The following is a 13,460-nucleotide window of genomic DNA, read 5'->3' as shown; positions in this document are numbered from 1 at the left end:
CCTTGAATGCATTCAATGTCTCAGCCTCCACTGCTCCCTGCATTGGAGAATTCCAAAGATTCACGACCTTCTGAGAGACGAAATCCCTCGTCATCTCCGTCTTAAATGGACGATCCTTTATTGTGAAACTATATCTCCTAGTTCTAGATTCCGCACGAGGGGAAATATTGGGCCAGATTTTAAAAGCCCGTTGTGTGCAGTTACAGAGGTGAGCATGATTTAAAGATCGTGTTCTCGGAGGTCGGCACTGGGACCCACCACCTCTGGAACGTGAAGCTATTTTTAAAGGGATGCCAGGAGGGAGAGAATGGGTTGGGCATACGCCTCCAATTAAGCTTGTTGAGCTCATTGAAGAGTTCATCAACAGGCTTGTCAGCAGCAGTTTCCAATTTTCAAAGGCTGGGAACATGGAGAACGCCATATGGTGAACACGACAAATAGCCATGAGGGCTACGGGAAGGGCTAATTAAGATAAGGCAGAGATGCAAAAAAAAAGCTCAGCTGCTTCAAAAGTGCCACAGTGTAGCTATTAATGCAGCTGTAAGACTTGCTTTTCTCAATGGCGAGTGGCAGGGATCAGGGGAGGATGTGAGGCCACTGGCATCACTTGGGCACCAGGGGTTGGCAGGAGAAGGCACAAAGCCCAACTGAGGGAGTTCAGATGGGAACAGACGACTTTGACATTGGACAGAGCAGCCAGGATGAGCTGTGGCAGATGCAACCTTCTGGAAAGCAGGAGGCCAGAGGAGCACTGCAGGTGGCTGCAAAGGTAGGAAGGTGCTACCCAAGACATCAGGTTTACCACCCAAGAGTCAGCTACTTGCAAATGCAGACAGATGGTCTCGGTCCTGTTTGCTGCTGGGGCCTCAACTTTTTACAATTTATATAAATGACTTGGATGAAAGGACTGAAGGTATGTTTGCCAAATTTACTGATGAAACAAAGATTTGTAGGAAAGTAAGTTGTGAAGAGGACATAAGGGGGCTACAAAGGGATATAGACAGGTTAAGTGAGTGAGCAAAGACCTGGAAAATGGAGTATAATGTGGGAAAATGTGAAATTGTCCATTTTGGCAGGAAGACTAAAAAAGAAGCATATTATCTAAATGGTGAGAGATTGCAGAGCTCTGAGATGCAGAGGGATCTGGGTGTCCTAGTGCATGAATCACAAAAGGTTAGTTTGCAGGTACAGCATGTAATTAGGAAAGTCAATAGAATGTTATTGTTTATTGTGAGAGAAATTGAATACAAAAGTAGGGAGTTTATGCTTCATCTATACAGGGCATTGATGAGACCTCATTTAGAGTACTGTGTACAGTATTGGTCTCCTTATTTAAAGAAGGATGTAAATGCATTGGAAGCAGTTCAGAGAAGGTTTACTAGACTAATACCTGGAATGGGCGGGTTGGTTTATGAGGAAAGATTGGACAGGCTAGGCTTGCATCCGCTGGAGTTTAGAATAGTAAGAGGCAACTTGATTGAAACATATAGGATCCTGAGGGGTCTTGATGGGGTGGATGTGGAAAGGATGTTTCCCCTTGTGGGAGAATATAAAACTAGGGGTCACTGTTTAAAAATAAGATGTCACCCATTTAAGACAGAGATGAGGATAGATTTTTTTCTCTCAGAGGGTCGTGAGTCTTTGGAACACTCTTCCACAAAAGGCGGTAGAAGCAGAGTCTTTGAATATTTTTCAGGTAGAAGTAGATAGATTCTTGATAAGCAAGGAGGTGAAAGGTTATCGGGGGTAGGCGGGAATGTGGAGTTGAGGTTACAATCAGATTAGCCAAGGTCTTATTGAATGGCGGAGCAGGCTCGAGAGGCTGAGTGGCCTACTCCTGATTCGTATGTTTGTATGACCTGAGGCCTCACTGTCCCCATGACAGTTCCCTACCTGCAGCCGTCAAGGTCTCTGTCACCCTAAATATCTATGCAATCGGGTCGTTCCAGGGATCAGCTGTGGACCTAGGTGGCATCTAGCAATTGGAAGCTCATCAGGCCATCAGGAAGGTCATGGATGCCATTTTCAGGAGGGCAGGGTCTACATCCACTTTGACACAGATGGGCCTGTGCAGGCACAGAGGGCATTGGGTTCAGCTTCTATTGCTAGATTCATCCAGGTGCAGGGCATCATCGATTCTGCCCATGTGGCCATCAAGGCGCCCAGTGAGCGGTAAGTGAGATCCATCAACAGGAAGGGCTTCCACTCCTACAATGTCCAACTGGTCTGTGACCACAACAAGAGCTTCCTTTATGTATGTGATCACTTTCCTGGCAGCTGCCATGACTCCTTCATCCTCCAGCAGTCCAGGCTGCCTCAATACTGCACTTCATCCCCCATGGATCCAAGGGAACAAGGGAAATCTCTTAAAGAGATGGCTACTGACCCCTCTATGGGAGCCCCAGTTGGAGGCACAGAAGCTAAACAACCAATGCCACATGCTCAGCAGGCCACCCATTGAGCAGGCCGTTGGGTTTCTGAAGATGCGATTCCAGTGTCTGCATTGGTCTGGTGGCGCCCTCCAATACCCTCCTGCAAGGGTCTCGGTCATTGTGGTTGTCTGTTGTGCTCTCCATAACATGGTCCTCCAGAGAGGTGTGGACCTTGAAAACAGTGAGGCCCTGGAAGGAGACAGCTCATCGGGGGGAGAGCAGGTTGAAGAGGGGGCGGAGGGGGATAACAGTGAACAGAGAGGTACCCCTGCTGCATGACGAGGTGGCCTCCTTCAGCCACCCTCTGGGAAAAGGACTTTCCTCCTCTCCCTCATGGCCTCCAGCATTAGAACCAGGTTGGCGTCAATGCAAAGGAGGGTCTTCTCTAGTGCCAGGTCTGCTACTCCCCTGTGACATCTTGCATCCCTCTGGTGCTGTGGAAGCCAGATCTCTCCCTCAGGACAACCAGCAGCTTCAGTGGTGGCTGCCATAGGAATCAATGTGAGCACCACATTCGATCTGACCTACTGCCATTTTCAATACCACTGGCTCTAAGAGGACGGGAAACCCGTCTCCATACTAATTAAGGGAATATGCATTTGAAAATTGCAATCTGAATCAGTTTCCCAAAAGAGACAAGTTTCAGACCCAAAACAAGACCCGGTTCCTGTTTGCCGTCTCCATTATGAAAATCCAGCCCATCGTCTCTGAATCTACCCAGTCAAGTCCCCTCAGAATTTTATATGTTTCAATAAGATCCCCTCTCATTCTTCTAAATTCCAATGAGTATCGGCCCAACCTGCTCAACCTTTCCTCATAAGAGAACGCCTTCACCCCAGGAATCAATCTCGTGGAGCAGAGCCTCTAATTCTGCCTGTTACAGGTGAATGTTACAGATCCCAGGGAACTGTTTTCATGATGCACTGCCCAACACATCTTCCTTAACCAAAAACAGATTAACAGATTTCCTCATTGCTGTTCCAAACATGCTTAAGATAAAAAGAGTTATTTGTCTGTACAGTAAGCACATGGGACAGGTACATTTCCTTACATAAAATAATTAATTTTACATTTCACTTTAAAATGCTTGCGGGTTGTGATAATGTGCTCTATGAATGCAAGTCTTTCTATTTTCTTTTTGTACTTCTTGTGATCTTGGGCCTGATTTTAGTTCACTGAAAGCTTCACATCAGCCCAGCAAGATATTGTCAGCAGTATTCAAGTAGCAGTATTCAGCCATGCCTTCACACTGCCTCAAGCATAGACCAAAATTCTTGTATATCCTTGAAGTGGGTTGGAAAGTATTGTCAAAGTTGCCATGCTGGAAGCTGATTGACAAGAAGATAAAGTGTATTGAGCCTAAAGGTCAAAGTAAATGTTCTGCTGATCTGTCTTAAATATGAAAGACACTCAGTCTAAGTGCAGATGCAAAAGGAAGAGGGAGGAAAATTAAAATTAAATGTTTAAAGATTGCCAAGAAACTAGTTTGTGAATTGGTATTTATTGATACAGCACTGAAACAGGCCCTTTGGCCCACCAAGTCTGTGCTGACCATCAACCACCCATTTATACTAATCCTACATTAATCCCATATTCCTACCACATCCCCACCATTCTCCTACCTACACTAGGGGCAATTTACAATGGCCAATTTACCTATCAACCTGCAAGTCTTTGGCTGTGGGCGGAAACCGGAGCACCAGGCGGAAACCCACGCGGTCACAGGGAGAACTTGCAAACTCCACACAGGCAGTACCCAGAATCGAACCCAGGTCGCTGGAGCTGTGAGGCTGCGGTGCTAACCACTGTGCTGCCCTACCACTGCGCCACTGTGCTGCCCTAGTATTTAGTTTTATCATTTTACTTTCACTATGGCATAGAGAAGAAATCATTCAGGCAAGCACTGGACACCTCAGCAGTCATGTTGACGTATGGTAAAAGTGCTTTCGTAATATAGGCACTATGGTAAAAGACAATGTGAGCATTTATATAAAATACATGTCATATTTTCAATATACTCTTAGGTCTTTGTCAGTTGCAAGCCAAGCATATCAATGTCTTCTCCAAGATTCTTTCAACTTTATGTAGCTTAGGATGCCTTAGAGAGACAAAGAGCAATGCAGGTCTGCACCTCAAACTGGTGGAATCACCATTCAATGTGGTGTGGTGTGTGTCATGGTATGATCTGGGGAATTGTGGAAAGTTTGTGCTGAGTTATGCTGACCATCATGTCACTTGTGAGGAACCCCTATTTACTGCTGCCTGTCTGACTACTGACTATCTTTTCTTGGAGGAGGGAGGTAAGTGGGGTCACTTTGGGTCAATGTAGGTCTAAATGACACAGTTAGCAGTGACAATTTAGGAACCAAAACAAACCATTTGGTCAGACTTGGAAATCTAACATCTGTGCCAGGAAGGTGCACTGTGTTGCAGGGCCTGGTGGATGAATGGAAACTAGAGGAGTAGACTTGCCATGAGGGGGCTGGTATTCTTCCTATTCAGTTGCAGAAGACCCTGTAAACGAATGCCTTAATGGGTAAGGTTGTCCTGGTTGGACCATTAACAGGAAGTGCATCAGTGCTATGTGTTGATTAATTTGGTTTTAGTTTTGAAGTGATCTAATTGAAACTTACAAAATTCTTACAGGGTGTTACAGGGTGGATGTGCGTAGGATGTTTCCTCTGGCTGGTGAGTCTAGAACAAGGGGACACAGTCTCAGAATAAGGGGCAGGCCAGTTAAGACTGAGATGAGGAGGAATTTCTTTACTTAAAGGGTGGTGAATCTGTGGAATTCTCTACCCCAGAAGGTTGTGGAAGCTCAATCATTGAGCATGTTCAAGACAAAAATCGATAGATTTTGAATACTCACGACATCAAGGGATATAGGGATAGTGGGAAAAAATGGCGTAGAGGTAGATGATCAGCCATGATCTGTTTGAATATGGAGCAGGCTTGATGGGCCAAATGGCCTAATCCTGCTCCTATTTCCTATGATCCTATAATCTGTATATATGGCCCCTGAAATTCTGTGAAGTTTCTACCTCTCTCCTGGAAGAGCTATGGCAAAAGACTAGTAGAATCTCTCTGGACTTGGGTAAGTGGAATACATCCCTACAAGGAAGAAGTATGTTATCCATATTGGAGAAACAAAAACTGATCAGGTTTCTGACTAGTTTGGTTTGGCAACTATTAAAAGTAATGCTGAATTTCCACCCAGTTGACCCAATGATAGCAATGACCAAACAAGTACCCAAAATAGTTTCTTCTCACTGCAATGATGGCCAACTTGGCAATCTATGTCCATTGATAATTTGACAATGACTCCATCTCTGCCCCTGCCTCAGCTCATCTGCTGAAACCCTCATCCATGCTTTTGTTACCTCTGGACTATTGTAATACATGCCTGGTTAGCCTCCCACATTCTACACTCCATAAACATGACATCATCCAAAACTCTACTGCCCGTGTCCTAACTTGTACCAAGTCCCATTTACCCATCACCCCTATGCTCACTGACTGACATTGAATCCCAGTTAAGCAATGCCTCAATTTTTAACATTCTCATCCTGGTTTTCAAATCCCTCGCCCCTTCCTACCTATGCCTTCAGTTGCCCGGGCCCTGAGCTCTGGAATTCTCTCTCTAAACCTCTCCACCTCTCTACCTTGCTTTCTTCTTTAAGATACTCTGTAAAACTTAGCTCTTTGATCAAGCTTTTGCTTTAATATCTCCTTACATGGTTCAATGTCATATTTTGTTTAATAATGCTCATGTAAAGCACCTTGGGATGTTTTATTACTTAGAGATGCCAAGTACTTGCTGTTGATACAGGAGCCTGGATCATTTGCCTCACCCAACCAAAGCATGTGACTCAAGTTTTGCTTTGTTACCCCTGTAATGCTGCCCTGAGAAGGAAGTGGTGTTGAACCTCCTTCTTGAGTAACATTTGTTTTTGTAACTGAGCCGTTAGACTACTTTGGGGCATTAAAGATCAACCGTAGTATAGAGCAGATTCATGTTTTGGGGAGGCCATAAGGGTAGTGGTCCCTTCCCCGATGGGGGAGAAAAGTGCCAAGAGAATTGTCTTTTTCTAAATCTGAGGAAAAGGTAAATTCCACTCTAATTTATTGACCTGTAAACTCTGATTACAGTCAGCAATGTCCTACCATTTGGTATTCAGTAAAGGCTATTTTTTAATCTTAAGGGAGTGCATTGTTTTCCATGTGCTCCAAACAAATAGAAAATGTAAACTGCACATGTGGCTACACTGTTAATAATCACTTCGTGTTTTATTTCTCAGTTTCTGGAAACCACAAGTGATATGATTAAAAGTGTTGGAACATGTTTAGAAGCTAATGTTTAACTCTTGGGTTGCATGACATTTTACGTTTGATCCCCAGGGATGAAGTATATGTAAATATTCTGAAATCCGGTTAATATTAGATGAACGATCAAGCTATATTTGCATGACTGTACAGCCATGTGAACACTCCATCAGCAGCAGCATTCTTCTGAAAGGCCTCGTTCTGGGCACCGCAGCTTTTTTGTGCAGTTATTAATAGTGACACAACTTGTCTTTGGGTTGCCATATTTTCCAGTTGACTGAATAATTACATTTCCGGCCTGAAACATAAGATTGACGATTCTGATTTGACGTCATTGGAGTTATGTTGTTGGGGGGGGGGGGAGGGTGGCCCAAATATTTTGCTGTTTGCCAGAGTACCTGAGTATATAACAACAGCAAGGTTGCATCTACTTTTGACAAGTGTTCGTACCTAAAATAGATGAAGAAACCTGCTCTCCTTCTTCTAGGTGATTGAAAGTTGTTCTATGCAGACTAAATTAAGATATGGTTCACAGTAAACTTTTAGCCCTCGCCTGTTCTCAGCCTCATTCCACCGTTAAAAATCAAGATATAAATGCATATTTAAAGTATATATGTACATATATTCGTAACACAAATAGCTGCCTGGCTTTGCAGTATTAATTGTTTGGGGAAGTTTCTACGCAATTCAGTTTTGTTCAAGCCAGTGACTTCCTGAAGACATTGCTGAGAACCTATAGAGAGAGCGATGAGACGCTGTAACTTACATCACTTGTATATCAGGACAAGTGGTTTAGGGTTTTGCTAAAGTTGGAGGAAGTTGCACTCATCGAACATCAAGCAAGGCAAACGTATGCGCCCTCCTTAAGACGCGTTAGTTTGAACTTTAGAGGGAATTATCAACTTTTATTATTTATTTTCTCCACCCCCCCAAATAATAGCTGTATTGTTTCTCGACAGGACGCATGGTGTTTAACTACTGCCGATCACCAGCAGAATTAAAACATGAGCAAGTTTTCCTGGCTGAAATACTTGGCTCTTGCCGCTGCACTATTGGGTGCAACTGTTGACGCCCAAGGTAAAAGAAAACTTGTGTTTCATTCTCTGAAATATATATGTTTAGCACAAAAGATTTCAAGTGGTTTGGATTTTATATTGATAAATGTCAAAAATGAATGGTTAGAACGGTGGCCAATCCATAGGCGGAATATTTCGCTTTACAGTTTATTTCTTTTAAAGTAGAACCACTGAACGGTACCTTAGACCGATTAATTAACGGAAATGTTAGATGTGTAATGTGACAAGTACATAAAACAGAATAATCGCAAGAAATTTCTGTGAAATTTCCTGGTGGTTAGAAAAATATTCACTTTATAGAAATAATATGACTGTTGGGGGAGAAGCATCCTCTTTTATCAAATCATCAGTTTCCCTATTCTCTCAATGGCTTAGAATGAGATGATTTTTTTACTACATGATAATTTGCACCTTGTTAGAATATAGCTAGAACACTTTGTTGAGATATATATGAGGTAATAAATGCCTAAGATGACCATAAATTGCATCCTTGGATGAAAGGTTCTATTGGATATTTAGGCACCTTTCACATTTAATAAAAACCTGACTTTTAAAGTTCATTAATCAATGAAAGGTTTTTTTGGATATATTGGAGACTTAAATCGCTGTGGATAAAGTAGGCATGAAAAGAAATATGTAAGGCATTGTGTTTTGGATTTTATTCAGATTATTATTACATTTTACATGATAGTTGTGGTAGTGGAATTAATACATTTAGGTTTTATTGGATTCGTTAGTCAATTTTGTGTTAACTGGTTTCTTTATTTAAAAAGGATGGCACTGGGTCTGGTAATTTTTGCATTCATAGTTTTTTTGCAGTAACCATGTTGAATCTAAATTTTTGATGTGCATCTTTTTGGAAGCTTTAATCCGTATCTGCTCTCTAACTGTGCGGAGTGATATTTATTATTTCACACTTAATTGACAAAATGTTCAAGACTGAACCAAAATTTTCATTAAAGGGGAATGCATTTTCACTTACAATTCAAAGGGAAATGGCGTTACCTTAATTCGGGTGGAAGGATGCCATCGAAAAAACAAACTTTATGGACAGATGCAGAATTTGCACTACTTGTAGAAAATTTGAAAGGATTTGTTTTGTTCTGTTGTTTGCTTCTGATGTTATCTGCCACTTTCCTTATCGCGGTTTAATTGTTCTGGTAAACAGCTATCTTCTTTGAATTACACCTTCTGTATTGGGGATTTTTCAGGGTGGTTATTACTCGTAACAGGGTGCTTTGTATTTGAAATATACTCTCCATTCAGTGCTTCACAATGTATTTAAACATACAGTACATTGGTTTCAGTTAAGAGTATGAAGTATGTCTCAGAATTGTACATTTCTGAACTTTGCAAAAGGAAGAAGCTGGTGTAACACTGAAAATGCTAACAAATGGATATCTGTTATCAACAGAGATGTTAAATGCAGGTAGTGGATCAAAAAATATTTTGCTGCACAAATTATCATCTATTGGGGAGCTAAATTGATTCTTTTTAAACTGACATTTCCTAACAACTGAGAGAAAGAAGAAAGACCTGCATTGATATAACACTTCTCATTACCTCCCAACTCCCCAAAATGCTTTACAGCCAATGAATGCAGAAAGTTGCAAAAAAAATCTATATTCTGTGGGCCCATGTGCACTTAACCTTTTAATCTGATCATTAGTGCCAGTATTTCTTTGCCCATGATGAGGACCACTTGGTCAAATGTTAGGACTACCTGTATTTCTATTGTGATTTTCATGGACAGAAACATCTATGTATGCTTTACAGAGTGGTGGACATTAGAAAAGATGGAGAATAGAGGGAAGCAGACATGTGGGGGTAGAAGTGTGGCTAAAGGGAAGAAATTTTAGGAGGGTTTTGAAGGCAGAGGAGGAGGTCACATGGAGAGGATATTGAGGGAGGGAAACTTCCATTGAGCAGAGCCAACATTGTTGCTGGGTGTACTTAAGATCGTACTGCTATGAAATAGATTTTTTAAACTAATTTCCATATAAAATAACATTAATAACTTTGCATGATAAATAACTTGCACTTTAAATAGCGGAAGCAATTTCACAAGTAAAATATTTCTGTGTTACGCCATTTTGTGCATTACAAAATAGTTAGGAACCATGTTGAGAATACCTTTTTGAATTCTGTGTAAGCATCCAAAGCATTTTTGAATGTAGAAAGAATTAATTCAAAGAACATTATCACCATCCCTCTAAATTCTAGCTGTAGTACGTAGAGTGACACTTGTTTTTAACAGCAAGTACTTTGTATTAGTGCTGCTCAGAATAGGTAATGGGAAGTGCACACCACCACATTTGAATTAACATCAATCTCTAGTGTGCTAATTCAGTTATGGATCTGATCAAAAGAGAAAATGGAGAACCTCAGGATGCCCCAAAGTACTTCACAACCAATTAGGTACTTTTCAAGTGTAGTCACAGTTGCAATGCAAGAAACATGGCAGTATCTGGAACACACTGCCTAAAGGGGTGGCAGAGGCAGGAAGAACATTTAAGAAGTATTTAGTTGAGCACTTGAAACGCCATAGCATACAAGGCTACGGGCCAAATGCTGGAAAATGGGATTAGAATAGATAGGTGCTTGATGGCCGGCATGGACACGATGGGCTGAAGGGCCTGTTTCTGTGCTGTATAACTCTATGACTCTAAATAGTACACAGCAATGTCCCACAAATGGCAATGAAATAAATGAGTGATATTGGTTGAGGGATAGGTATTGGCCAGGACACCAAGGAGAACTCCTCTACTCTTTTTCGAATAGTGCCCTAGAATCTTTTACAATCATTTAAGAGAAATGGGACCTTGTTTTAATGTCTCATCCAAAGGACAGCACCTCTGACAGTGCAGCACTCACTCAGTATTGCATTGGAATGCCAGGCTAGATTATGTGCTCAAGTCTCTGGAAGATGAACATTTGTAATTTCTAGTGTTCGGAAGGATAAAACACTGCAGCGTGTTTGAATCTTGTTATTGGTGCTGTTATTGGAAGCCAAGGCCATACTTACTGGTTTGTCTATAATAAAGGATGTTGGATTAACAAATGCAAGTGGCTGGCTTGCCTGTGATTATAGATTCAGCTTTGGCTAATGTAACATGTTGCAAGATGTATTGTACCAATAGGTATGGTTTTAGAATCCACCAGGTTATGACTTTCTTATCCCACTGTTGAGGCAGACAATTTGTGAGATTCCAGCTTCATTCTATCAGAAGTGGAGTCTCTTAAATTATCTTTTCAATGAAAGTTGTAATCTGATGGATTCTCATGACATTAAGAACATAGGAACAGGAGTAGGTCATTCAGTCCCTCAAGCCTGCTCTGCCATTCAATGATATTGCATGTACCACTCAGAATTGGCTTAATACGCTGGATGTATGATCATGATTATGCAGCATTAATATGTCATATAAGAAGTTCTGAATTCTGCTGTTCATAACTTCTAAAGTAACCTGGTATCCTGTGAGGTTCTGACACCAGCCAGCACTAACACTCATACTCATATCAAAAGTAGCCAACGTGTGCACGTACCAAAAAGAGGGGGCGAAAAGCCCATCAGTTCATTCGATCCACTAGATGATGCACTGCCTTCCCCAACTGCTGGTACAGCTAACCCCTTGGGGAAGAGAACAAACTTGTGGCTAATTTCAAGAGAAGAAAACTTTGGCAAATGGTTCCTGACTCCAGAAAGCAATCAAGCAGATCATGGTTCCTCATGATGTACCACTAAATTAACTGATCTGACCTCATTTTAAAAATCTATGTAATGTGAGAGAATTCCTTGCAGTAATCCATTCTTTGGGTTTAACTGCTTGCAGTTCACTCTTACAATTTATGAAACCATTTAATCCGTCAACGGGATCACAACATTGTAATCTACTAACAGCCACACTATATGTGCTGTAATATCCCTGATACTCATTCCTTTGTAACTGCTATGGACAGTGATTACTTAAGAGTATTACTCCCTAACAGTAAATGGAAATCACATTGCGAGCCACATGTTATGTACTGGTGGATAATTTAAGGCAAATTCAGCAACAATCCCATGATGTCCCTTAAAATACCCATTCAATGGAAGGACTAGATACTGCTGCACTAAAATTCTATTTAAAGTTAGAATGCACTAGAAATGACATCCATTACTCCTGTGTTCCATGTTAGTATGTCATATTGCTATGAAAATAAGGGAAAACTGGGATAAATGGCTAAGTCATGCTGATGCAGAAGATAGTCATTGAAATGTTAAAACATGTAATGATTTATTAAAGGTAAGTTCAACTTCAATTTTACATTCAGTTATCTGCCTGTTCATAAGGAAAGAACTACAAGTTCAGGTCCAGTGGGCCCTGACTCAACAACAAGTGGATACTTGGCACCAAAGACATTTGAAATCAATAATTTGAAACTCATTGTTTTCCTCATGGTGAGGCAATAGTCTTCAAAATAAATTGCAAAAAAAGAATGGTCTCTTACAAAGTGGCCAGTTTCTAATGATGAAAGACATAGGCTGGGATTTTACTCTTGGCGGATGGGAGCTGGCCACCGACTGAAAAGTCGGTGGTGAACCCACTTCTGCCTGGCCTGGGGATCCGACCCATATTTTGCGGGTCCCCGGCCTTTAATTGTTCTGAGGCGGGACTTCCACCCACTTTAGGCAGGAAGTCCTGCTTAATAGAGCTGCCGGCCGATCAGCGGGCTGGTAGCTCTTAGTCCCAGCAGCGCCACTGGGAGCGGTGGCCTCTGCTGGGACTACAGCCCAGCCTACAGAAGATGATGTCGATGATGTCGGGGTGCCCCGGAACCAAGGTAAGTTTTTGTTGCCCCCGCCCCCCGCGCCCCAAGGGTGATAGGTCGGGTCCTGGAGAGGAAAGAGTGGTCGATTGGGGGTGGGGGGGGGGGGTAGTTGGGACAGCAGGGGCGGCCCTCCATCGGGCACAGGGTGCCTGATCAGGAGGGCCGCCCCCCCGTCCCCCCACCCCACCTCAGGCTGTCAGAAAGGTGCCTGCTTTTGTCAGGCGGCTTTTCTTGGGCCTGGGATGGCCGCTTGCCACGTGTAAAATCCCCATGGCGGTGGGCGAAGGCCCTTCAGTGGCCGTTAAGTGGCCACTTAAGGGCCTTGATTGTCCTGGGGCAGGAGGATGGGCCGTTTTTTGCCACCGCTGCCCTGCGTAAAGTGGCAACGGGAGCGGGTCGGGAATTGTGTGGCTTGCTAGTAGTGCCACACAATCAAACAAGTCCTACGTGAAAGAAAGTGGGCTCACCTCTCCCTAGTGTTCAACCCTGTAGCTTCGTCCCTAGTTTTGAGAAAACTGTAAAATGGTTAACCAGCATGTTGTAGGAAACAGAAGTAAGACATTGTAACAATTTAGTCATAAAGGAGTTTTAGTAAAGAAGGGTTTGCATCCTGTACTGAAAGCTAGGCATTGAACAAGTTAATTGGTAAGGTAACTGGTAAGATTCAGGAGTTGTATTCCATGTGCTATTTCTGTTTGAGTTGCAGGTAATGAAGAATATAAGATTTTTTAGAAGTGACTTTACCTAGCTTTTCTGGATTCTGCATCTTATTTGACATAGTTCCTTGTTCAAGCTTCTATTTTCAGAAACACTTCTG

At 42.3% G+C, this 13,460-nt stretch overlaps 1 protein-coding gene across 47 annotated transcripts in view; it reads left to right on the top strand.

The window, feature by feature from the left end:
* The window catches only part of ptprc (protein tyrosine phosphatase receptor type C), a 210,050-nt gene that overhangs the window by 35,169 nt on the left and 161,421 nt on the right, over positions 1–13,460 (top strand). For 38 of the 47 annotated variants that reach the window (XM_068037685.1, XM_068037684.1, XM_068037682.1 and 35 more), the window contains exons 1-2: positions 7,498–7,605; positions 7,715–7,832. In XM_068037685.1, coding sequence (XP_067893786.1) covers positions 7,760–7,832 — 73 coding nt within the window. In that variant the 5' untranslated portion in view covers positions 7,498–7,605; positions 7,715–7,759. Of the gene's footprint in view, positions 1–7,149; positions 7,243–7,497; positions 7,628–7,714; positions 7,833–13,460 lie in introns of those variants that run through there. The other 9 variants (XM_068037691.1, XM_068037690.1, XM_068037689.1 and 6 more) reach the window with 4 other exon arrangements.

This window comes from Heterodontus francisci, chromosome 8 (assembly GCF_036365525.1).
Source record: "Heterodontus francisci isolate sHetFra1 chromosome 8, sHetFra1.hap1, whole genome shotgun sequence".
NCBI classification, from domain to species: domain Eukaryota; kingdom Metazoa; phylum Chordata; class Chondrichthyes; order Heterodontiformes; family Heterodontidae; genus Heterodontus; species Heterodontus francisci.
Note: the sequence above shows the minus strand (reverse complement) of the source record. Positions and strands in the feature narration are given on the sequence as shown.